We start from the raw sequence: 25077 nt of genomic DNA on the forward strand, positions 1-25077 counted from the left end.
GTTTAATTCTGTGTACAATTTCCTCCTCATCTCTCTAATAAATACTTCTCTCATTCTATTCAGTATTCTGCAATACATAAAAGTGTTATAGAAACAAAATTTCCCAATTATGAAATATTCCTACTTCAGCAGTTGATGAATAACTAATGTTAATACTCATTGGCAAAATGTTTCAAACCTAGAACATCTTTTTTATGTTGAGTAGCACATTAAAAGCAAGGCCATATCTGTATCAGATACCATATCATATGGTCAGTGTATAGTAGAAGCCATCACAATTTTATCAGTTTTTCTACATTATAGACATAAATGGAGGGTAGTGAGTTTCACAAAAAGTATTAAATTATATAATTCAATGTAGCTCATGTTAACAGATTTGCATAATTCCAAAGAGAGATTCTATTAAAATTAAGGCTCTATACATTATTGTGGGGAAAGTTTTAATCTGTGAGTGGCAATGAGAACTTAAGTTTTGTCAGAAATTCTAGTCCATCCCAACTGGTATTATAAACAAGCTATTCTCTTTTCCCTGTGATGTGTGTGTGTGTGTGTGTGTGTGTGTGTGTGTGTGTGTGTGTGTTTGTACATGTGTAATTTTCAAAACTGTTATAAGTCTTAACATTTTCCATTCCCTTTTTTCTCTTGCCAAGATAATGCAAAAGATCATTCTCCAGTACAGGGACATTTTACATTTCTGCTTTCTAACATACTAGTTTCTAGTCACCTCAGACCATTTCACACTGGAAATGTGCCTATTAAGATTGAAACTGCAAAATATTTTGATTTTTTTCTAATTTATATTATGTAATATTTATATTACATATTTATATAATGTAGTATATATTTATAGAATAGCCATATGAAGCTTTTCAGTAACTTGTTGACTATCAAAATGAAATTAATTATTAAAACAAGCCAAGGTTTTTAAATTCTACATTATTCTTTATCAACATATGTTAAGTACTTCAGTCCTATGCTTTCATAAATTATAGACTAAGACTCTTAAAGAGCTATGTATGAATTAAAAAATAGAAACTCAGAAAATAATAGTTCATCAACTTACTACTGATTCCTAGAATAATCAAATAAAATGATCTTTTCAATAAACATAAGTAATTTATTCTAAATATTGGCTAGTTCATATAGATAATAGCATAGAAGACATTTTGGGATTATACTATGAGCAAAGAATTGTAAGATCCAGGCAAGAGGACAATTGACAAGTCCCCTTTAATTTCCTTTAAAAATAAAAGTGACATGCATTTTTACATCCCTTTCCCCAGATGTGATTTACCACACAGACTCATCACATATGTTTTCTTCCTACATTACATTTTAGAATTGTTTTACTGCAAATAAAATGTAGGTCTTCTATTTAAAGAGTTCTCTTCTTAGTGCTGCACAAAATACACAATACATGGAGCATTTGTAAGATGAGTTATTTTATTAGTGCACATGTTTTTTTTTTCTGCAAACAACTGAACAAAGCAATTAAATAATTTATAAATCATAGATCATGAAAAGAGACAATTTAGAAAGTCCTTTCATGGAGAAAACAAAGACCTTCATGAGAGATAGAAAAATATACATAAAACCAAAGAAACTTTTTCAGTCTGATTGATCTTCATTGATGAATGCAATGATTTCATCAAAAATTTGCTCACGAGCATCTAAACCTATTACAGGATCAAGATGAGTATGGTCAGGAATCTTCTTATGGTAAATAAGATTGGCAATTTTGGGCTCCAGTTTTTTAACATCTATGGGATCTGCCAGTCTGTCTCGCCCGCCACTCCACATTGCAGTTGGAACCTTCATATTCTCCACCTTGTATAATGGAGGAGTGGGCTAAAGAAGAACAAGGAGAAGCAAAACTATGTTAACTTGTCAGCCTGCAAATGGTAAGTTTATCATTTTCTTCTGTGAATTAATAATGTCAGTTATCACTTTAACACCATAGAAATTACACATAAAATTTGAAACATTGTCAGGCAACAATAACTATTGGCTATGTCTTAACTCTTACAACTGCTTGATTTTCTCAAACTAGTCTCTCTGGATACTAGGGTCTTTATATTTGGAATGATGTCATAACCCACATTAGCATTTCTGAGGTGCATTTTATGGTCTGCCAATATGATTTTACTGGTAAATGAAAAAAAAAATTGTAACACTGAAAATTTCATTAGATGTTTAATATACTTTCCTTTTAGAAAGGAAAGAATCATTATATAAAATAACTTACTTGATTGTGGTGATGGATATTTAAAGAAGGACTTCCCCAATCATATGCTTGAAACAAACCTGAAAGAATAAGCTCCAATAAAGAATAAAATACATTATTATTTATGAATCCACAAAATAAAAACAAAGTGTTACCATTACCTTCTCATTACTGGGACAAGATGTCTGAGCAAAGTCAGCATTCGAGAGGTAAGGGTTTATCTCAGTTTACAGTATTAAGGGGAACCTTTATCATAGCAGGGAAGAGCATGGCTGGGCAGAGGCTTGGCATCACGTTCTGCCACAGCAACTTGCAGAAAGCAGCAAGAGAGTGAACTAGCTCTGACAAAGGGGAGCTGGGCTAGGTAACCCTCAAGGCTCACTCCTAGTGACACATCTTCAGAAAAACTCCACCTCTTCAAGTTCCACCTACTGGGGACCAAGTATGAGGCTTAATAACAAATAGATGAGGATATGTGAGACATTTTACATTTAAACTACCACAATCTGCCCCATGGCCCCAATAAACTAGTAAACACCTCATGATGCAAAATACACTCAATCCATCTTTAAATGTCCCATAGTCTTTACCAATATCCAACATTCTTCAAATGCCAAAAATCCCAAAGTATTATCTGATATTCAATAAGTCCCGAAACTATGAATGTTTAGCTGCCAAGCAGAAGTTAAATGCTTCTAACATATACCAGCATAGAGGAACCATTCCTACTGCAAAAAAACAGGCTTTATAAGGACAGTCTTTCCCAATGCAGTACAGAAAAGCCAGCAGGGAAACATTGTGTCAACCATCTGGGACCCACAACAAAATCTCTGTTCTACAATATGTCCCTCCAGCTTTAGCTGCTAGCTTTCTGGGAAGATCCCCACAAGCCAGAATAAGCAGATTTATTGATGTCATAAAAAAATCCTGGAGTTTCCATTGCAATGTATGGTTTGCCCACAAGACTCCATGTCATATCCTCAAAAGATCTTGACACAGGGATTTCAACCCTGCCTCACTTTGCCCAGTGGTCATCTTCAAAATCCCATGTTGCAAATCCAATGACTATCTCTGTCCTGAACTTGTCATATGTCCAAAATCTGTACCAGATAGGTTACAAAACTGATTAATCCAGGAAGAAATAAAGCTAACTTTGAAGAGCATGAAGTTCTTTCATCCTTCTTCCTTCAGGTATCCTCATTTCAAAAGAGGCACTCCTCTTACTGTTCTGGCGCAGAACAGCTGGCCCAATGTCAGCGGTGGTAATCTCCCACACAACTGCAGCCAAGTCTGCTCTAAAACTTTCATTTATTTCTGTGCCATTTTATAGTTTTCTTATCCTTCTGTTGCTTTCCTCCCCCCAAACATACTGTTTCCTTTATTTTTTTTTAATTTTTTATTTATTGATTTGAGAGCGACAGACACAGAGAGAAAGACAGATAGAGGGAGAGAGAGAGAATGGGCGCGCCAGGGCCTCCAGCCTTTGCAAACGAACTCCAGACGCGTGGGCCCCTTTGTGCATCTGGCTATCGTGGGACCTGGGGAACCGAGCCTCGAACCGGGGTCCTTAGGCTTCACAGGCAAGCGCTTAACCGCTAAGCCATCTCTCCAGCCCTGTTTCATTTCTTTTAAATTGAATTTTGCTTAATTTCTCGAGACATTGTAAGAATGTAGCCAGAACACTACATGAACTACCTCTAGCCCTATTCCCAACAAACTTTGCAACCAAGTTATCTTTCTCTTCTGAAACATCGTAAGTCAGGTTTTCAAAGTGAACATGTCTCTTTGCCTCTTGATCTTTCAAACTCTCACCAGAATCACCCATCTCCTAAAATTCCTATCTTTCATTTATCTGTGATGCTTGCCAAGATTGGCACTAATCTCACATAAAGTAAATTTTTGCCATATTCTATTTTTTATAGGAAAGATATTACTTTTGAGGATTCAAAAATGAGACAATTCTGTCTATCATAATCATTCTCAAATGTACATCAAAGACTCCTTGTTATTATTTAAGAAAGGATATAATACAGGGCTGGGTAGATGGCTTAGTAAAAGCACTTGCCTGCAAAGCCAAAGAATGCAGGTTTGATTGCCCAGTACCCATGTACAGCCAGATGCAGACATGACATGTGAGCCTGAAGTTCTCTTGCAGTAGCTGGAGGTCCTGGAGCACGAATTCTTTCTATCTGCCTCTGTCTGTGTCTCTATTTATTTCTCAAATAACTAAATATAAATTTAAAAATGGATATATTAACCACAACCCCAAATGATAATTACTGGACCTCATCAAGTAAAAAATATTTTAAAAGGAAAATAGGAAGAGAAATCAGAAAAACCATACCTGCCTATAATGGAGCAGAGAATGAACTGAGGTTTCTGTGGGAACCTGTCCCATATATACATCAATACGACTCTAAGAGAAATGAAAACATAGTGTACATTGGACAATAAGTAGATTCTTTCAAGAACATGAAACTTTCTTTCCTCAGGCAGTTTACATGGAAAACATAGATTCCAACCACAACAAAGAATCTGAATATTTTTGTGATTAGTATGGTGGTATTCTCTTGAATTTTTTTCCCAATAAACAGTTTCAATGTGAATGACTAGAATTTAGAAAAATGACACATAGTTTAGTAAAATCAGTCTGGTATGGGATAAAGAATGACATTTACTTATATATTATATTCATAAATACATTCATTAATGATATTTTAAATACCTATCAATTAGTATAGGTATGAAATATTAAATTCATACAGGCTGGAGAGATGGCTTAGCAGTTAAGCTGCTTAGATACAAAGCCAAAGGACCAGTTTTGATTCCCTAGAATCCACATAAGCCAGATGTACAAGGTAATGTATGCATCTGGAGTTTGTTTGAAGTGGCTAGATGTCTAAGCATGCCCATTCATTTCTTCCCCCCATAAATAAAAATAAAATAAAATACATTTAAAAAATATCATCCAGGGCTGGAGAGATGGTTTGGCAGTTAAGTTGCTTGCCTAAGGACTCATGTTCTACTCTCCACGTCCCTCTAAGCCAGACGCACAAAGGTGAGGCAAGGGCAAAGTCGCACAAGACTGCGAAGTGGCAGAAGCTTCTGGAGTTGGATTGCAGTGGCTGAGGCCCTGGCATACCAATTCTCTCTCTTTCTCTCTTGCTTTCACTCTAGCTAAATAAATAATCATCCATATTTAGGATGTAAAATATGATATACTTGCTAAGATATTAATATAGTGGGCAGGTACATTGTACCTGGATTTTAAGATTTACCTTTGATGATGAGATCATATCACTAAACCGTCATCAAGATAAAGAAAAACTTTGATTTGAATACAAATTCATACATACCTCATTTAAATTTTTTGGATTATGCCCACATACCAATGAGAGTATAGTGGTGCAAATTGTTCTTATTGGCTCATATTGACAAATATCCTGACGAATATAAGTAAAGGGTGTAGTAGGAAACAAATCTTTTTCACCAAACATAACCTGAAAATAATATGAAGAATAACCTTTAGATGGAGATTTTTGACTTATCTGGAAATAAGCAAGGTTGGGAGGAATAAGAGACAAAAAATAAAATTTAAAATGCTGGTGAGTATGAGGATAATTTAGTTCATGAGACTAATATTTTATATACAATGTAAGAAAAGTTGCATGGCCAGAAAAATATTGCATTCTAGAAATAACTCTTATTAATTCAATAAGAAAAAAATATTTTGAGAGTAATGAATTCTCTAATAAAAAATTCTCTAATAAAATTTCTGTATCTCTACATTGTTGGTAAGTGTATGGGTATTCAAATTTTGTAAAGATTTTGAACATTATATTTGCTGTAAGTTGAAATATGTAAATCATACATCCATTAACTAACAAAGAAAATGGTTTCTAAAACATGTAGATATGGTCCATATAATATTTAAAGGAGTAGTATGTAAGTTAAAAAATGGAAAGAAATATCTATAGTTCAAATACATTTCAAAAAATATTTCTGGGGCTGGAGGAATGGCTTAGTGGTTAAGGCGTCTCTCTGCAAAGCCAAAGGACCTAGGTTCAATTCCTCAGGACCCACATAAGCCAGTACATGATGGTGTATGCATCTGGAGTTTATTTGCAGTGGCTGGAGTCCCTGGAGTGGCCATTCTCTATCTGCCTCTCTCTCAAATTAAATAAGTAAATAAAATATTTTTTAAAATATTTCTTTATGGCAGAGAGAGAGAAAAAAATGGGCATGCCAGGGCCTCCTGCCAAAACAAATTCCAGATGCATGCACCACTTTTACATTTCGCTTCACGTGGGTAATGGGAAATCAGATCCAGGCTGTCACACTTTAAGTGTGAACAAGTGCCTTTAACCGCTGAGTGATCTCTCCAGCCCCAAATATAACATTTTTGATATAGGGATAAAAGAGTCTATTTGCAATTCAAAATTATTAATGGAATTGTCATGTCAAGAAAAGATTCTGTCTATAGTATATCTGGTTACTATGTAATGCAAGCCAAAAGTTACCACAAATATGGGAACTTGAAACAAGATATTTGATTAAGTTGACACATTTATCCATGCTCATGAAAGTTAGAGACAACACACATTTTTAAAAACTAAAACAAATTACTAAATTTTGTCAGGGATGTGACTTCTACATGGGTGCCACAGAGACTAACAAAAAGCTTCTATTGTACACAATAATGAGAGCATTGTTTAGAAATGTCAGGATCACCATCTGTCATCTTTAGTCTTCCAAAAGCTTATAACAATCCATCTTATGTTTCTGTAAGGAAAACTGCTTGAGTCTTATTAGGAAAAATGTGCCATGAGACACTTTTGCTTGCCAGTTTCCCCAACCCTTTCTAGTTCTCAAATAGTTTTGACAAATACCACCTTATAAATCAACTGAGCTTTGTAAGTAAGCAGTTTTGCATTCACGACAGGAGAATGGATGGGTCTTAAACCCCTCAAAATATATACTGTCCATTGAATGGTGATTATTTGGTGTATCTACCAGTCTTAGGAAAGCTTATTTTCTGGGCTTGTCATAATGTGAAATGGTTCACAGCTTATAGAAAAAAAGTCCTCCCATGCCTAAAAAAATGTTAGGTAACATTAAACATATTAACTCTTACATAATTATAAAGTAGAAGATGTAGAAAAAGGTGTCTATATTTGAGCAAGAATAGATGAAAAATATTCAAATTTGTTGAAAACATTTGACCCTCACATATAACATAGGAAATAAAAGTAACATGGACTTAGAGATTCACAGTATATATAAAGATCTACCATTTAGAGGGGGGGGGGAACAATGATTGTTGGGTTCTTCTTGGACATAACCAAAACAAGAAAAAAAATATTAACCTTGAAAAAGAAAATTTTTTAAATTAAATCTAGAATTTTATTCCTAGTAACATATTTTTCAATGGAAAAATGAGACTATTCAGAAATAAGTAGGCACATATAATTTAATGCCAACAGTGCAATAAATGTTAGAAAGGTTTTTCAATCAAAGGAAAATTATAATGGCCAGTAATCAGAATCTATAAAATGAATTATGAACACAAACTAGAGAAAATATACAGGAAAACATAAACATATTTTCATATTCCTAATGTAATATAATAATTATTTGAAGGAAAATAGTATTGAATTTGATTACTGGAAATATATGTCAAGGTAAGACCTATAACAAAACAGCATAAATTTTAGGAAGGAGAACTGAGAATTTACTCTCTTAAGGCAAAGTTATAGTATATATTATGTAGTAAGTGTTATTTAAGCATAGTCTGTGATATGGTCTGGCTGTATGCTATAAGCCTGTAATCAACCATCAAAAGCAAAAAAAAAAAAAAAAAAAAAAAAAGAAATCTTGTTTCTTGTAAGCCTTAAGGAGAAGATAAATTAAAATTTTAAAATGTAGCCATTATCTTAAATAGGACAAAAATAGAAATAAAGTACAGCTTAGAAGAACTGTTGTCAATGTAATTGGTTGCTGTCATGCAAAGACACAGACATTTGAAAATTAACATTTTTCATAAAAATGAAACATACTGACAAAATTCTCATTATTGCTATCATAGAGATAAGACTCTCCAAAATTTGATTGCCTACTGACATACTTCCTAAGGTTCTATAATATTTCTATAGGAGATATATAGTTAAAATGGTAACTTCAAGAGCAATAGGCAATACTTTATGTAAGTCATAACAGAATAATGGCCTGCACAAAGGAAAAAAAGTGAAAATCCATCTTGTAGAAAACATAGGTAGTAAAGATAAGGCAATAGTATTAATCTTGAGATAATACATATTGTACATTTGCACAAGATAAAAAGGGGTTAATGGGGCTGGAGAGATGGCTTAGCGGTTAAGCGCTTGCCTGTGAAGCCTAAGGACCCCGGTTCGAGGCTCGGTTCCCCAGGTCCCACGTTAGCCAGATGCACAAGGGGACGCACGTGTCTGGAGTTCATTTGCAGAGGCTGGAAGCCCTGGTGCGCCCATTCTCTCTCTCTCCCTCTATCTGTCTTTCTCTCTGTCTGTCACTCTCAAATAAATAAATAAATAAAAATTTTTTAAAAAAGGGGGGGTTAATGAAGATAGGAAAAGTAGAGGAAAAGCAGATGAATAACTACCTACACTAGCTGGAAGGGAAGATGACACGACTCCACACCCAGCAAAACCCAGCCCCAGCTTTGGGGAGGAAAAGCTGTGCTCCAACCCACGTGAGAAGCAGCGTCTAATTTGTGCTCGGCTGCATCTGCATCCTTCTCTGTGCATTTCCTTATTTTGAAAACTAAGTACACTAACAATATACTCAAGAGAATCAAACCTTGATCAGTGTTGGCTCAATGTAAGCAAAAATGCGAAGAATACTGGTTACATATCTGATAGTAGCAATTGGACTAAGAGCAAAGTAGATTTTGATCTTTTGGGCCAACTGTTGATTTGTCGCAAATGCTCCAAAGCCTGAAAGAAAACAGAAGAGGATGTTACTTGACAGCGATGTCTCTTGATTCAAACTTCAGGGTCATTAGCTAATACACAAATGTTACTCTTTGCCATATATTTCAAACTCATCTATGGGAATTTATCTATAATTTACCTATAAGGTTACTACTAACTAATGTCTTAAATCCCATTCAATTTGCCTCTCTTTCTCCAGTTGCTGTAAATAGCTCGGGTTCCACAGCTTTCCATTCATTTATTGTTGATGCTTTGGGTTCCATTGGCAAAAGAATCTGGGTAAAACAATCCCCATGCCCAATAACTAATCATTCTAGGATTGTATTTTAGAAATGTAACTTTTATTTAGGAAGTTTCCTCTCTGGGCTCTTTCAACTGACTTCTGTTCCTCTGGTTGTATTTTCTGAGTACTTTGAGTTCAGTTTGTATGTGCAGAAGAGTTGCATATAATACTGATACTTCTGACTCCTGATAGAATAGTTGAGTAGCCTGCCACCTCCAAAATTTTAAGGTTCACTTCAACTTTTGTTTTTCTCACACAACCTTCCTAAAGGTTAGAAAATATATCACCTTGCATGCCACATGATAATTTTTATAGCTTCCTACAGATGACACAAGTCCTTTGCTATAAGCACAACCCATCTTCTGTAAACACACCCAGAAACATACACACAATCATATTTTGACTGCTTATATGTTGCCTGTTTTCTATTTACCTTTTCGTGGCTTCATAAAATATCATGACTGTAGATTTTTTTGCTTCAGTCCATTGACTGGCCGTCCTACATCTCTCTGTTCTCTTCCTTCCTGTCCATATAACTATCACATAAACTGTCTGTTAATGGTTTAGGTGGTCCTCCATGCACTGTTACTTTAATCCCTAAATCCTTTGCAATGTTTGGGTACTATATTTGCTTTTCAAGACTCCAGACTCCAAGAAATGAGAGGCAAAGATATTCTACTTCACACAGGACATCACTACACTGCATATGGTACAAAGGTGGCTCCACAGCAAAATCTATGTGGCTCAAAATATCTGAGTGTCTGTGCTGAAGTGACAGGCCCTGCTGAATAATTGGGTTGTGAGCTTTGGGAAAAATAGATTTCTTTATGATACAGTATACATCTTAACTTTCAATCAGCAAAAGTTCCTTCAAGTACAGTATATTTGAGCAAGATAATATGGTTATTAATGAGAAATGTTTATCTGGGCAGTCAGAAGGTCAGGAAATAACAATTCTTTCATGTATTTTTAGAATGAAAATTTACATGCTCCATATTACCCCAAATAATACCAGATCAAGATTTGTGAAAGCTCGTTAGGTCAGCAAAATTAAACTTCTCAAAGATTTTTCCTAAAGGGGCTCCACACATTAATTTTTTATCAAGAAATCATTATAATGACACACAAACAAGTATTCTATTCATCTTAAAATTCTAGTTTTGGAGTGTATCTGACATATAAACTTTGCTTGAAGATATTATTTGTTTGGAATGATAGTGCCAATGGATGATGCTTATAAAGCAGATTACTAAGCGTATCAATTATTCTTGCTGTTCATTTGCAAAATGTTACTAAGGCACAGTAGGCTGCAGTTCTAATATTCCCTCTCAACAGACAGACTCAGAGATATGGTAAGTCAAACAATAACAATAAAATTATATAATGCCAAAACGAATTATTATGAAATGGGTTTTCAAAATTTTAAATTTTTGGCTTATCTGAAAAATTTTAAATACTTACAATGATTTTTGTGATCTCTAAAAATTAAAGTATGTTAAAATAATCTTGAATGTGTTTTTGTATTAAACATTACAGTATGGTCAGATTTCACTCAGCATACCTATCATAGCACCCTGGGAATGGCCCACATAATGAACTTGCTTTTGACCTGTTTTCTCCAAAACGAAATCAATGGTGGATGGAAGATCATATTTTATTAGTTCGTCAACACTTCATAAAAAAGAAATGGAGAGAATGTGTTAATTATTACTAAATAAAAGTTACGTGTTTGCTCTCAACTATGACCTTTAAAAGCCCCTCTGAAGGTTAATTAAACATAGCAGTAATCAAATGTGTTCCATATACCTGCATTTAAGTACAATTGCATTCAATGAATTCACAATACCTGATATGATCCCATGTTTGTGCACATTGTCCAGAGCCAAGGAAATAATACTATAAGAATATACAATCAGGGCTGGAGAGATGGCTTAGCGGTTAAGCGCTTGCCTGTGAAGCCTAAGGACCCCGGTTCAAGGCTCGGTTCCCCAGGTCCCACGTTAGCCAGATGCACAAGGGGGCGCATGCGTCTGGAGTTCGTTTGCAGAGGCTGGAAGCTCTGGCGCGCCCATTCTCTCTCTCTCCCTCTATCTGTCTTTCTCTCTGTGTCTGTCGCTCTCAAATAAATAAAAAATTTATAAAAAAAGAATATACAATCAACTGACTGAGAACTTGCAGAACACATTTGTTCTAGATCCCAGTTTCTGGTAATATGTAATTTATTATTTATCATTTTACTTTCCAAATATCTATCAGTTTGCCAATCTACACACTGCTTTAAAAAAAACCTTTAGTTAAGTATAATTGATGTAGAAAAGCTGCATATTACTATATACCATGTCACAAGTATAGACATGCGTATTTGCTTCCCCTGCAACATTTTTAGTAACTTTAGTATGAGCCCCCTATTTCTAGGGAATAATGAAAGAGAGAATGAAAATAAAGATTAAAATGTGCATAGAAAATTTCTGCCATGCAATAGCAGAAAAATTTAGTTGAATTTACACAGACTTAAATAAAATATTGCTCGTATTTGTTTTCATCTTTGTTAAGTAACATTAGTAACAATTTTAAAAAGCCTAAGCAAATTTTCTTTACCAATCTCTTATTTCCAAAATGGCTCAACATAATTTGTATTTTATGTTAAAATGTGCAGATTTCTTCTGAAAGTACTGGCTAGAAAGGGGAAAAAGATACTATATACAAGAAGAAAAAATGAGGCCACCTATAAGGAGCACATGACCTGGAGAGATACAAAGGCAAATATATCTAGGTACCCTTTCCCCTTAACTTACAAGTCACCAGGAACAAATGCAAAGAGGTTACAAGACAGGAAAGCAAATATAAGCAGACAGGAATAGATTTAATTTGTACATATGACTTTTAGAGCATCTGGAACTCTATTCACACACTCTGGAGATCCCTTTGAAGAGAATGACCTCTCTTAAATAGTTTTTAATATTCTACAATAAACATAAAAAATTTTAAAGATATAATGAAATGCACAAGCTCTTATTTTTAAAGGCATCAAAATCTGGCTGGGCATGATGGCACACACCTTTAATTCCAGCACTTGGGAAACAGAGGTACGAGAATTGCTATGAGTTCAAGGCCTCTCTGAGACTACATAGTGGATTCCAGGTCAGCCTGGGGCTCGAGTGAAACCCTACCTCAAAAAACTAGAAACCAAAAAAAAGGGGGGACATCAAAGTAACAGTGAGTTTTTAAATTTATTTTTAGAAGATTACCAAAGACCAAAGTTATCTTGTTAAAAATACATTTTTAAACAAAATTGGAAAAATCACAAGTACCAATATTACTGTGTAGTATATTATCTTTTACATTATAGAAAAGACCATATTATTCTATAGTAATTCTGTAGTCACAAAGGGGCTGGTGGAAAAGGAAGCTGCCCAGTTAAATTTTAAAAAACAAAACAAAACCCAAAACTCAACACAACCATGAACCAACAGAAATTGAATTCAAAGCCCTCATTTCTCCAGGTTTTCCTTATGCCTGGATCCACCCTCCTACCAATAGAGCTCCCTCCCTCTCACCCATATCCTGTTCCATCCCATCTAGGAAGTAATGACATAGCTAGAGATGTAGAGAGGGCAGCACAGGGCACAGTCTACAAGGAACTGCAATGGTGTATACAGAGAAACTAGGTCCTGCACAGCCCTTGCTCATGCTTGGAGTTGATACCAGTAAGATGTGGAATTTTGCTTCATACCTAACACACTTACTTGAGAAAGCCCGAAGAAAGAAAGAAAGAAAGAAAGAAAGAAAGAAAGAAAGAAAGAAAGAAAGAAAGAAAGAAAGAAGGAGAGAAAGAAAGAAAGAAAGACAGACAGAGAGAGAGAGTGAGAGAGAGAGAGAGGAAGGAAGGAAGGAAGGAAGGAAGGAAGGAAGGAAGGAAGGAAGGAAGGAAGGAAGGAAGGAAGGAACCTTGTGCATTTGAAAAAAATTAATGCTGCCTACTTTAAAAACTTATCTGTAAAAAATATACAAATAAGGGAGAGAATCTATGCTTACAGGCATTTATTTAAGCAGTTCTTCTCCCTTTGGGATATCTGCACATACCAACCAGTATAATAGTATTCATCTTCTAATGATGGAACACACACACACACACACACACACACACACACACACACACACACACACACATTTACACATTTTACCTATCTCTGGAGCAAGTAATAGGAAAAGAATGAACAGAATGGGTAAAATGGCTGCCCAAGAGAAAATAGAATGGGTTGGGAGTAACATCTGAGCCTCCTGAAGTCCTGCTGTAAAGATGTGCCCTGCTATGCTGGTGGTGGTCTCTCCTGCTCATAGGAGAGGGGCAGGAGCACCCTCCTCACAGGGGTGAACTTGGGGTCTCAAGACAAAGGAAAACTAGAGGTATGTCCCATTTAAGTAACCATAAAACTCATACTGCAACCTTCCCTTGAACACATTCTGCATCCTCTTTCCAGCATTAAAACCAACCATAAAATCAACCGTGTTGAAGGGCTAAATTTCTGACTAGCCATCCTCTAGAAAGACTGTGAAAGAACATGACCAGAGTCAAAGAGGCAAGCCATGGAGACCCTTAGTCAGCATTTCAAAGTACATACTAAAGACATGAGGTGAGTGGAACATGTGTGTCATGGCTGATTCACCTGGCAGTAAGGCTTATTTCCTACTTTTGATTGTTAATTAGCCATCTGTATTTTCTGTAAGATTCTACTATAAGTGAGACTCTCAGTGCTGAGAGGGAACATTTAAAAAAAATATATTACACTTGATTCAAGAAAAAGATTTCAATGAAGTCCATTTGCAAAGAAACGACCTTGGAGAAAGGCTTCAAGAGGTGTGTGTATAAAGGGAGTGGAAGAATATTTGAAGGAAAAGCATTTTCCTGCCTCACTTTATTAATAGTAATAATAACATTAAGTTGAGGGGCCTTGCGTTGTTCTCCATGGCCCAGTCCTGGTCTCCCCTGCATGCCTCCTATCGGAATGACTAGGAAATGAAAGGTTGGGCTTTTAGAGGAAAGGATCTGGTTGACCTTTGAGATGTTTATAGAACACATAAACATCACAACAGTAGAAGTTACAAACATTGAGGGAAAACAAACATTTTAAATTTTTTATTCTATCAATTATTATTATTTAATAGCTATTTAAATGAGGTGCTTTCGCTCTAGCCTAGCAAGTCATTTCAACTTGAAAAATGTTTAACACAGTTCTAAGGGGAAAAAAAAAAAACTAAAGCACAAAAGATTTTGTTTCCTACGTAAAAGCCCAGAATTCTTTGCTATCTGGGTCTAGATGCAAGTGCTTCCTGGCCCAGATAGTTCCTCTGCTGTTCCCCATCCACACGTCATAACCAGCATCTGCCAGCAGGAAGGCCAGGCTGTCCTTGGGTGGGTTGGCAACCCAGATGCCAGCAGTTAATGTCCAGCCATGTTGCAGATATACTACTGTCTTTTGGCCTGCAAAGAAAAATGTGAGAATTCCAATTTCATTGTTACTACAGATTATATAACACATTAAAATGGATTTCAAAATAATATTTAATAATGTATATAATTTTCGGTTTTTCATGTAAACCCTCCATTACACATTCTTGTCCCCATCCCTGCTTCTAAAAAATGTCTTATGACATAAGTCAAACTTGTATAGCAGAAAACAATTAACTTGTAATCCTAAGAGATATGTCAAAATTTCATGACATTTACATCATAGCAAAAAAAAAATTTCCACATTCCTCATGGCAAAAGAACTACCATACCTAGGACCCATGCCTTCCTCCTACCTCACCAGCCTTATATTATCAATTTCTTAGCTGAAAATATTTAATGTCTAGAGTTTTAGATTTCTCTTCTTTTGGGGGTCTGGAGGGATGACTCAGTAGTTAAACTCACTTGCTTGCAAAAACTGACAGCCTAGGTTCATTTTCCCAGCTATCCATTTAAAGAAGATGCTCAGAATGGACAGTGTTTGGGTTTTTTGTTGTTGTTTTTTTTACAGTGGCAAGTGACCCTGGTGTGACTGTTTCCTCTCTCTCTCTCTCTCTCTCTCTCTTTCTCTCTCATTTTTCTGTCTCTTCTCTCTCTTCTCATTCTCTCTTTCCTCTTGCAAATAAATAATTAAAAATATATTCAATACTTATCTTCTTTCTTAGTAAAGTATAGCTTATGAAAATCAAAAAAGTATAAATAGTAAATTAATAGATCTAAAAGATTCATGTACAGATGATTATTATAGAAAAAAATAGCATCAACTTGGATATCTCTTGCATAGTCTGAGGGCCAAGACATGGAACAAAGTGAACCAGATCTCTGCTGCTCTCATTAGGAACAGCAATTAGAAATTCTGACAGTAGGAAAGTACATCATTTCACAGGATCAGAGCTTGAAAGTTCTAGAAGCTTTGCTTAGGGACTCTGAACCCCTACTCAGCACAGAAAACTGAATTCATAAACAGTTATGCTCTTCCTTCTGTGGGCCACATAGACCAAGTTGAACACTTGACTTGAACTATGGGAGTCAGGAAACTTTGAGGGGTTGTTATAAGAAACTAAATTTACTGATTAGGAACAGGATGCATTTGACTCAAGATACTGATAGGTTCATTTTCTTTTTGTTTTCTCCCTGCTGCAGTCTTACCTAAATCACTGGAATCATCCCTCCCATGTGGAATTCGGTTAACTAGGAGGATATAACCATCTTCAGTCACAATATTATACTCTTCACTTGGATAACCCCAGTAGGTAATAACCTCACTCTAAGTGAAGAAAATATAGAATAGTTTCAGGTGTTTACTTAATTGGTCATTATTATGAAATTTAAGAACAGTACCCATTTTTGGAATGAGGTAGCATACATTACATCTTTCACATTTAATACATACAACAATTTGTAAAGGATAAATGAAACTAATAGTTATAAGAATAACTTACAATGTTCATAAATGCTTCAGGATTCAGGAGAGTTTTCTCAAGTAAACAAACTATATTTCCGACTATATGAACAAAACACATTGTTCTAAGTAGCCACCACATTGTAAACCTGCTGGGGAAATAGTTGTTAGCATGATGCAGTGACTGTCACAGTGTAATCTCAGGTCATTGGCTGTCACAACAGAAACATTTATTACCTCCCATAATTACTGCAGGATCATATTGTCTAATGAGACAAATGATAGAACCTCTATGCATTTCAAGTAACTGCTTAGGTGAAATTAAAAGTAATTGTCTATACTATTAATGAAATTCAGCTTTCTTTTCCTTACCTTTCCATCCCCAAACCATTAATAATATCTCATTTACTGAAATATCTTGATTGAAAGCTTTTAGGACATATTTGAGTTCCTGTTCTACAACTGTTTGTTAAGCCTGGTATGGTGGCTCATGCCTTTAATTCCAGCACTTGGGAGGCAGAAGTAGGAGGATCACTGTGAGTTTGAGGCCACCCTGAGACTACATAGTGAATTCCAGGTCAGCCTCTGCTAGAATGAGACCCTACATCAAAAAAAAAAAAAAAGAACTATTTGTTAATTTAATTGAAAACCCATTACAATTTGACAACAGAATAGTAAAGCTAGAAAGTGGAGGAAGATAATAAGGAAAGAAAGATGATGAAAGACGAGAGAAGGAAGCCAAAGGAATGTTCAAATGAACTTAGAAGTTGAGAACTCAGTTCATCACAACCAACCAACCTGGCCTTCTTTTGAATTATGAACACCGTCAATATTCCACTAATGTTCTAACAGTTTCTATTTCACAAAAATCACTGCTAATAAATCTGTCATTATATCTTCAAAGTGTCCTTGACAGGCCCTGTATAGATTTTTTTTAATTTTTAAATTCATTTTTATTTATTTATTTGAGAGTGACAGAGAAAGAAAGAGGCAGAGAGAGAGAGAGAGAGAGAGAGAGAGAGAGAGAGAGAGAGAGAGAGAGAATGGGCAGTCCAGGGCCTCCAGCCACTGCAAACGAACTCCAGACACATGCACCCCCTTGTGCATCTGGCTAACATGGGTCCTGGGGAATAGAGCCTCGAACTGGGGTCTTTAGGCTTCACAGGCAAGCACTTAACCGCTAAGCCATCTCTCCTGCCCCCAGATTTTGATTTAAGGGTCATTTGGGGGCTGGAGAGATGGCTCAGCAGTTAAGACACAGGCCTGCAAATCCTAAGGACCTGAGTTCAATTCCTCAGTACCCATGTAAAGCCAGATGCACAAGGTAGTGCATGTGTCTGGAGTTTGTTTCAGTGGGTAGAAGCCCTGCACTGCCCATTCTTGCTACTCCCCCCCACCCTCCCAGGGTCACTTTCTCTCTCACTGTGTGTCAAATTAATAAATAAGCAAAATATTAAAAATAGTCATGTTATTAAAGTATTTTAATAATCACTTATTTTGCAATTCAGGTTTCTATGGACCAAAATGCAAATCAGAGATTAACGTGCCCTATTTCTGTCACAAAGGCAAGTATGTGTTCTCTTCTTTTATTTGTTTCAATTCTCTAATACCATAAACCTAAATAATAAGAAAAAGAATAAAAACACATATTCACCAAAGTAATTTTTGCATTAGAATTAAGATTATAAGTTTCAAAGGAATTTCATGCTTCACCTAAGATAGAAATCAATGTTACCTATTGCTGTATTTCTTATGAATTGAAAGTAGTAAGTGTTACAGTTTCAGAGTATACTACTTACTGAAACTATGGTAAATGTCTTGGACTTTCTGGAATGAATTTGACATTTCAGTTCACATTTTCCTTCCCACTCACTATAAATCCTTGTCCATATACATATACATATACATACATATACATATACATACACATACATACATAAGGATACTGTGCTGGTTTGATTCGGGTGTCCCCCATAAATTTAGGTATTCTGAATGCTAGGTTCCCAGCTGATGGAGATTTGGGAACTAGCACCTCCTGGAGGCAGTGTATCATAGGGGCCTGGCTTATGGGTGTTATAGCCAGTTTTTACTTGCCAGTGTTTGGCACACTCTCCTTTTCCTGTTGTCTACCTGATGTTAGCCAGGAAGTGATGTCCACCCTCTGCCCATGCCCTCATATTCTCCTGCCATTATGGAGCTTCCCCTCAAGTCTATAAACCAAAATAACCCTTTTCTTTATATAAGCTGCTCTTGGTCAGGTGATTTTTGCAGCAATGTGAACCTGACTGCAACTGATAACTTTTCTTAAAAATGCACAGTGGTTCAGGTGTTTCCTGTAAGGGACTAGTGAAGGTTCAGTCATTTGGTCTGTCTTTTAGGAAGTAGAATTTTATGGTACCATTGCCGTTTGGGTCCGGATCACTGGAGAGGGTAGGATCAAGACTGACCTAAATCTCCTACATCTTCCTTCCCTCCCTCTCCCCCTCTCCCCTCTATCTCTCTCCTCTCAAACTCTTGTATATTAGTTATCTTTTTCCTCAATTTCTTAGTGGACACTGACCTGTAACCCCCACTTCCAGCTTGGGCCTACAATCCACAATGAGCTTTTGATCAGAGAAACCTACAAGGTTTCCCAAAACAATGACAGACTTCTGTCAGAGTAATTGATGACCCACCAAAGGCCAGTGGTAAGACCCTATTGCTGAAGACTCCATACGCAGCTGACATGTAAAATGGAATGACATGGCTGGAAGCCAGGAGAGAGTCAGTCCCCAGACAGTCAGCATGTCTAGTGCCAGAAGGCGCTACATAGGCGACTGGGGGAAGTGACCAAGATCTGTCCAAGCAACACATTGTTTAACCTAAGTAGCAACAATTAACCGGATGTGATACCCACACAAGTGCAATAGTGGTACACAGCCATGGTGAGGAATCAATTGCTATTGATTTGGCTAACTGATCCACTCAGTGGTACTAGACCCTTAGCTGGAGCTGGGAAACAAGTCAGAACCATACCCAAACACAAGCCCACTCTACAATATCAAGCTACCATCAATCACGGGGTATAAGAGGGCCTACCCCTATCAAACTGTCTATCAAAAAAGTAAGTGTTATCTCAATTTTCTGGGTGCTAACTTACTCTCCGTTGGAGAATCTGCTTCTCTTTTCCATATAGATGCAGATCCTAAGAAGAGAGCTGCCCCAACATACCTCAGAAGGGGCCCAACTGAAACTAAGGACAACTGGCGAAATAAGCAAGGGTGATGTTTTCCTGTGAACTGGATACCAGCACAAAGGGGAAGGAGATCAATGCAGAGAAAAATCAACTCCTACCAAATCAGAGAGCCAGAGCCTCAGAGGCCCCCAACACCTCAGCACTGAAGCAGACCAAAAATGAACCCAACATGGCTCAGGGAAATCTTGCGGAAGAGGGGGCGGAAAGAATGTCAGAGTTACATGTTGGGTCATGATTTTCAGAGACATTTATCATACTAATAACTGGGGGCTAACTCCACAATGCACGACCCATTTTCATTAACAAGGAGGGTCTAATGGGAGGGGGTAGATCACAGATGAGCCTAAATAATGGTACCAAACTGCCTGTATTTACTGAAAAGAAAACTAATAAATTAAATTAAAAAAAATGCACAGTGGATAGATTTTAAATGAACTCTGATGTTGGTAAAGTAAATAGTCAAATATTGTATAAGTAAACAAGATGTACAAGAGTTCAGAATATCTCTAGATTTTCATAACATCCTGTTAAAAACCTTTTGCTCCACATCCTCATCCTGAGAAAACTGTGTTGTAATTATCAAAGCTTTCCTCAATGTGAAAAGTATAGACAATCTAATTTTATTGAACTACATGAAAAATTAAATGTTAAAAATTTCAGAGAACTCAATTGAGCAGGAAAATATTAGACTGTGAAGTTAATCCAGTCTCAGGACAACAAATGCTATATGTAGTGTTTCATATACAGAACCCAATTTGCAATATTTAGATTTGCATGTAAGTTAGGACAAGAGTCAATGGTAGAGTGCAAGAAGCTAGCAAGGAGCCATACAGTAGAACGCCAAGGCTTAAGGGGAAGAGATAGTAGACATATAAGTGGAAAGATGGAATACTGGTGGTGGAAAGGTGTAAGAGAGGTCAAGGGGGAGCGTGGAGGAAAGAAAGGATTGGTGGCAGGGTTAGCCATACTAATGATGATATGAAGAAGCCATATGGAAACCTACTTTTTTGATATAATTTAAAATTGTAACTACAAAAAAAAGAGAGACTGGGTAGACATATCCTGCAAGAGTAGATAATCCTGCCCAGTAGCCATAAATTGATACAGGAAAATTTTAGTGTCAAAAATGGGATACCTCCCAATTAATTCTTGTTCAGGGAGGCCTCTGAGAATCCCAGAACCATACATATTATTGTGAATGCTAGTGGTTCCAGAGCAGAACTACATGATAAGACTCTAAAAGTGAAGACACCACATGAGTCAGCTATAGGACACTAAGAAATGAAGCTAAAACTGATCTGAGACACTGAATACCTAACATAGCTAGAAAGGGTTATGCAGGCTGCTGGCGTGGAGAAAGTTACAAACAGGTTCATCCAGCAGTGGATCCTGTGAGTACCATAACTAGTCATCCAGGTGAGATAAGCCCACTGGTGCAATATAGGCATGACTGCTATGTGAGTAACCAACTGCTCTTTAACTGCTTCAACATGGCACTTAGTGCCTGGTACTGAAAAACGAGTAAAACAACTAGGTCTTGGACATTCATAGGCCCTTGAAGAGAACTTTTTTGGTAGATAGATGCTGTTGCAGTTAGCCCCACATGGCTTGCAGAAAACACCCAAGCAAAAGCATCTTGTGGGAGGAAAGGATTTATTTTGGCATATAGACTCAAGACAAAGATCCATGATTGCAAAAGAAAATGTGGCATAAGCAGCAGCTGGACATCACCTCCTGGCCAACATTAAGTGGATAAGAGCGGCAGGAGAGTTTGCCAAACATTGGCAGGGGGAAGCTAGCCACAATATCCATAAGCCTGATCCCCACAATGCACTGCCTCCAGGAGGCTCTAATTTCCAAATTGCCAACATTGGGGAACTAGCATTTAGAACACATAAGTTTATGGGGGATACCTGAATCAAATCACTACCAAGCAGGATCCTTGGATCCTGCTTCCCCTGCTCCCAGTGCGCCTTCTTCTGTTAAAGATTCAATCATACTATGGATGGAACTTTTGATCTGGAAGACAAGACAGAATAAATTGACTGGGAGTATAAAAAATTAGATAATTTCAAAAAAATCATTATGCAGAACATGAGTGAATTGTGGGATACCCTAAAATGATCAAACAGGTAGATAATGAATATACCAGAAAGGGAAGAAATCCAGGTCACAGGCATATAGAACATATTTAACAAAATTATTCAAGAAAAACTTTCAAATCTCACAAAAGAGAGATCCATCCAGCCACAAGAAGCTCACAGAACACCAAAACACACAGGACCAAAGACATAATTCTCTAAGGGGCAACGTATTTAAAACTCTAAACAAGGACTACAAAGAGAGAGTGATAAAAGGAGAAAGAGAGAAACAAATCATTACAAAAAAACATACATATTCTTCTCAGCATTCCATGGAACCTTCTCCAAAATAGATCAAATATTTGGTCATAAGGCATGCCTCCATAAATTCAGAAAAAATGATGTAACTTCTAGCAACATATCAGAACATAATGCATTAAAGCTAGAAATTAATAACAAGAGAAACAACAGAAATTGCTCCTGGAGAATTAACAACATGCTGTTAATTAATAAGTGGTAGTGTTGACAAAAAAGGAAATTATAAAATTTCTTGAACTGAATGATAGTGAAAACACAACTTATGGGAAACAATGAAATCAGTCCTAAGGGGAAGGTTTATGGAACTAAAGGTCTTCATAACAAAGACAGACAGGCTCCAAAGGAATGACCTAACCATTCACCTAAAGGAAGAATTAGCAAATGAAGGTGGAATAGGTAAATAAGTGAATAAAATATGCACAATCAACCCTAAGAGTCCAGAAGGAAATATGCAATTAAAATCAGACCACAAATTAATGAATTGGAAACTAAGAAAACAAGAAAATTGGCATAATGAAGATCTGCTTCTTTGGAAATACAAGAGGGATGAACTTCTGGACAATTTGATCACCCCCCCCCAAAAAAGAGAAGTCTCAAATTAATAAAATTAGAACTGAGAAGGGAGAGGTCACAACAGACATCAATGAAGTTAGAAGAATAATCAGGATATATTTCCAAAACCTCTACTCCACAAAATTGGATAACCTGAAGGAAATAGATGAATTTCTAACACATACCACCTACCAAAATTAAGAAACCAGGCAGGAGAAAAATATTAAAGGGTACAAATTGGAAAAGAAGAAGTCAAATTAGCCCTGTTTGCAGATGACATGATCATATACATAAATTACCCAAAAGACTATACCATAAAACTTCTAAGGGTTATAAATTCCTTCATCAAAGTGGAAGGATTAAAAAATCAACATACAAAAACCAGTACCTTTCCAACATATAACAGATAAATATACAGAGAAAGAAATTAGCAAGGCTGTCCCATTTTCAATAGCCGTAAAAAAAAAAAAAAAAATCAAATACCCTGGAAAAACGCCAGCCAAGGATGTGAAATACCTCTATAATGAAAACCTTAAAACATTAAAGAAAAATATTGAAGGGGACATGAGAACATGGGAAGACATTCCATGTTCTTGGACAGGTAGAATTAATTTGTGAAAATGGCAATCCTACCAAAAGCAATGACAGATTTGATGCAAGGTCAATAATACCTGTATCTTTCTTCACATACATAGAAAAAGTAATCTCAAAATTTATATGGAATTACACAAGGCCCAAGATATCCAAAAGTATCACAAAAACTCCTTGGAGGTATCATTATACCTGATCTAAAGATATTTGATGAAGCCATAGCAACAAAAATAGTGTGGTACTAGCATTAAACAGACATATATGCCAATTGGAATGGAATTGAAGATGTGGCCCTTAGTTCAAGCAACTATGTCTTCTTGATCTTTAACAAAGGAGCAGACAATATACTCTGGATAAAAGAGAGTATCTTAATCATATGGTGCTGGTCAAATTGTATAATAACATGTAGATGAACGAAACTAGACCACATCTCTCACCATGCACAAAAATCAACTCAAGGGATTAAAAACCTCCATTTAAGACCTGAAAGTAATTGCCTGGAAGAAAAATTAGAGAGAACACTCAACAAAATAAGAGTGGGGAAAGAGTTCCAGAAAAATACCCCAGTGGCCTAGGAGATTAAAGAGTCACATAACCAGTGGTATCTCATGAAGCTAAAAAGCTTTTGTACAGACCATAAACAGGGCCAACATACTACCCACAGAATGGGAGAAAATCTTCACCAGCTGTACCACTGACAGAGGCCTAATATCTAGAACCTGAAAAGAACTTGAAAAACTATGCAATTAAAAAAAAATAAACAATCCACTCAAAAACTGGGGCAAAGAACTGAATAGGTAGTTCTCAATGGAAGAAATACAAATGGATAACAGTGACTTAAGAACATTTTCAACACCCTTAACCATCAGGAAAACGCAAATTAAAATAACTACGAGATTCCACCTTACTCCAGTCAGGATAGTAATCATGAAAAAGTTAAAAGACAATAAATGTTGGCAAGGATGTGGGGAGAGAGGAACCCTCATTCACTGCTGGTGAGAGTGCCAACTTGTACAACCACTGCGTAACTCAGTGTGGAGACTCCTGAAAAAATGAAAATAGAGCTACCAATTGGCCCAGCTATTCCTTTATTGGACATCTACTCTAAAAGCTCTACTATGCATTATAGAGATGTTTGCTCAACCTCATCAATAGCTGATCAATTTATAATAGCTAAGAACTGGAATCAACCCACATAAAGAAGTTGTGGTACATATACACTATGGAATGCTACTCAGCAGCAAGGAAAAATGATACAATGAAATTTGGACAGTCTTGGAATATATCATACTAAGACAACTCACATAAGCACAGAAAGACAAATGGTGCTTGTTGTTCCTCATCTGTGGTTCCTAACCTGGAACAGCTTGAGTTGCAGGCAGCTCAAGAGACAGTTGGTAGGGTATAGGGGAATGGTAGAGCTAGTAAAGATAAACACAAAACTAAATCCAAAATGAATTGGTATTAGAGAGCATTTCTCCTGGATAGCATACTGAAAAATATAACTCTCAACAGGACCATGCAGGGATTGCCTGGTAAGAAGTGCCCTGGAGAGGGTGGAAAGAAACCTAACCCTAAAACATTTGGCCCTGACTCAGTACCAGAAATCACTTACAACGAGCACTGAGCTGTTGTTTATCAGAGAGACCTTGGAGGCTTACCAAACAAGACAGGCCTCTGTCAAAACACTTGATTACCTCCGTGAAGTAAAAGGTATGACCCTATTGCTTAAGACTTTACATGCTGCAGATACAGAACTTTGAGAGATCTGGTGGGAATCTGGCAGGAAACAAGTTCCCAGATAGTCTGCCTGTATAGTGATGGAAAGCACTATATGAACTGCTAGGTCTTAGTGGTCATCAGCATCAAGTGCTTGCTTTCACATAACTGCTGTATGAAAGCCACCAGCCTGAC

The 25077-nt window shown here is 36.5% G+C and overlaps 1 protein-coding gene across 1 annotated transcript in view; it reads right to left on the reverse strand.

The window, feature by feature from the left end:
• Positions 1 to 1608: 1608 nt before the first annotated feature.
• The window catches only part of Lipj (lipase family member J), a 136714-nt gene continuing 113245 nt past the window's right edge, over positions 1609 to 25077 (reverse strand). The window contains exon 11 of the mRNA XM_045151393.1: positions 1609 to 1848. Within this exon, the coding sequence (XP_045007328.1) occupies positions 1609 to 1848 (240 nt within the window). The remainder of the gene's footprint in view (positions 1849 to 25077) is intronic.

This window comes from Jaculus jaculus, chromosome 1 (genome assembly GCF_020740685.1).
Source record: "Jaculus jaculus isolate mJacJac1 chromosome 1, mJacJac1.mat.Y.cur, whole genome shotgun sequence".
Lineage (NCBI taxonomy): Eukaryota > Metazoa > Chordata > Mammalia > Rodentia > Dipodidae > Jaculus > Jaculus jaculus.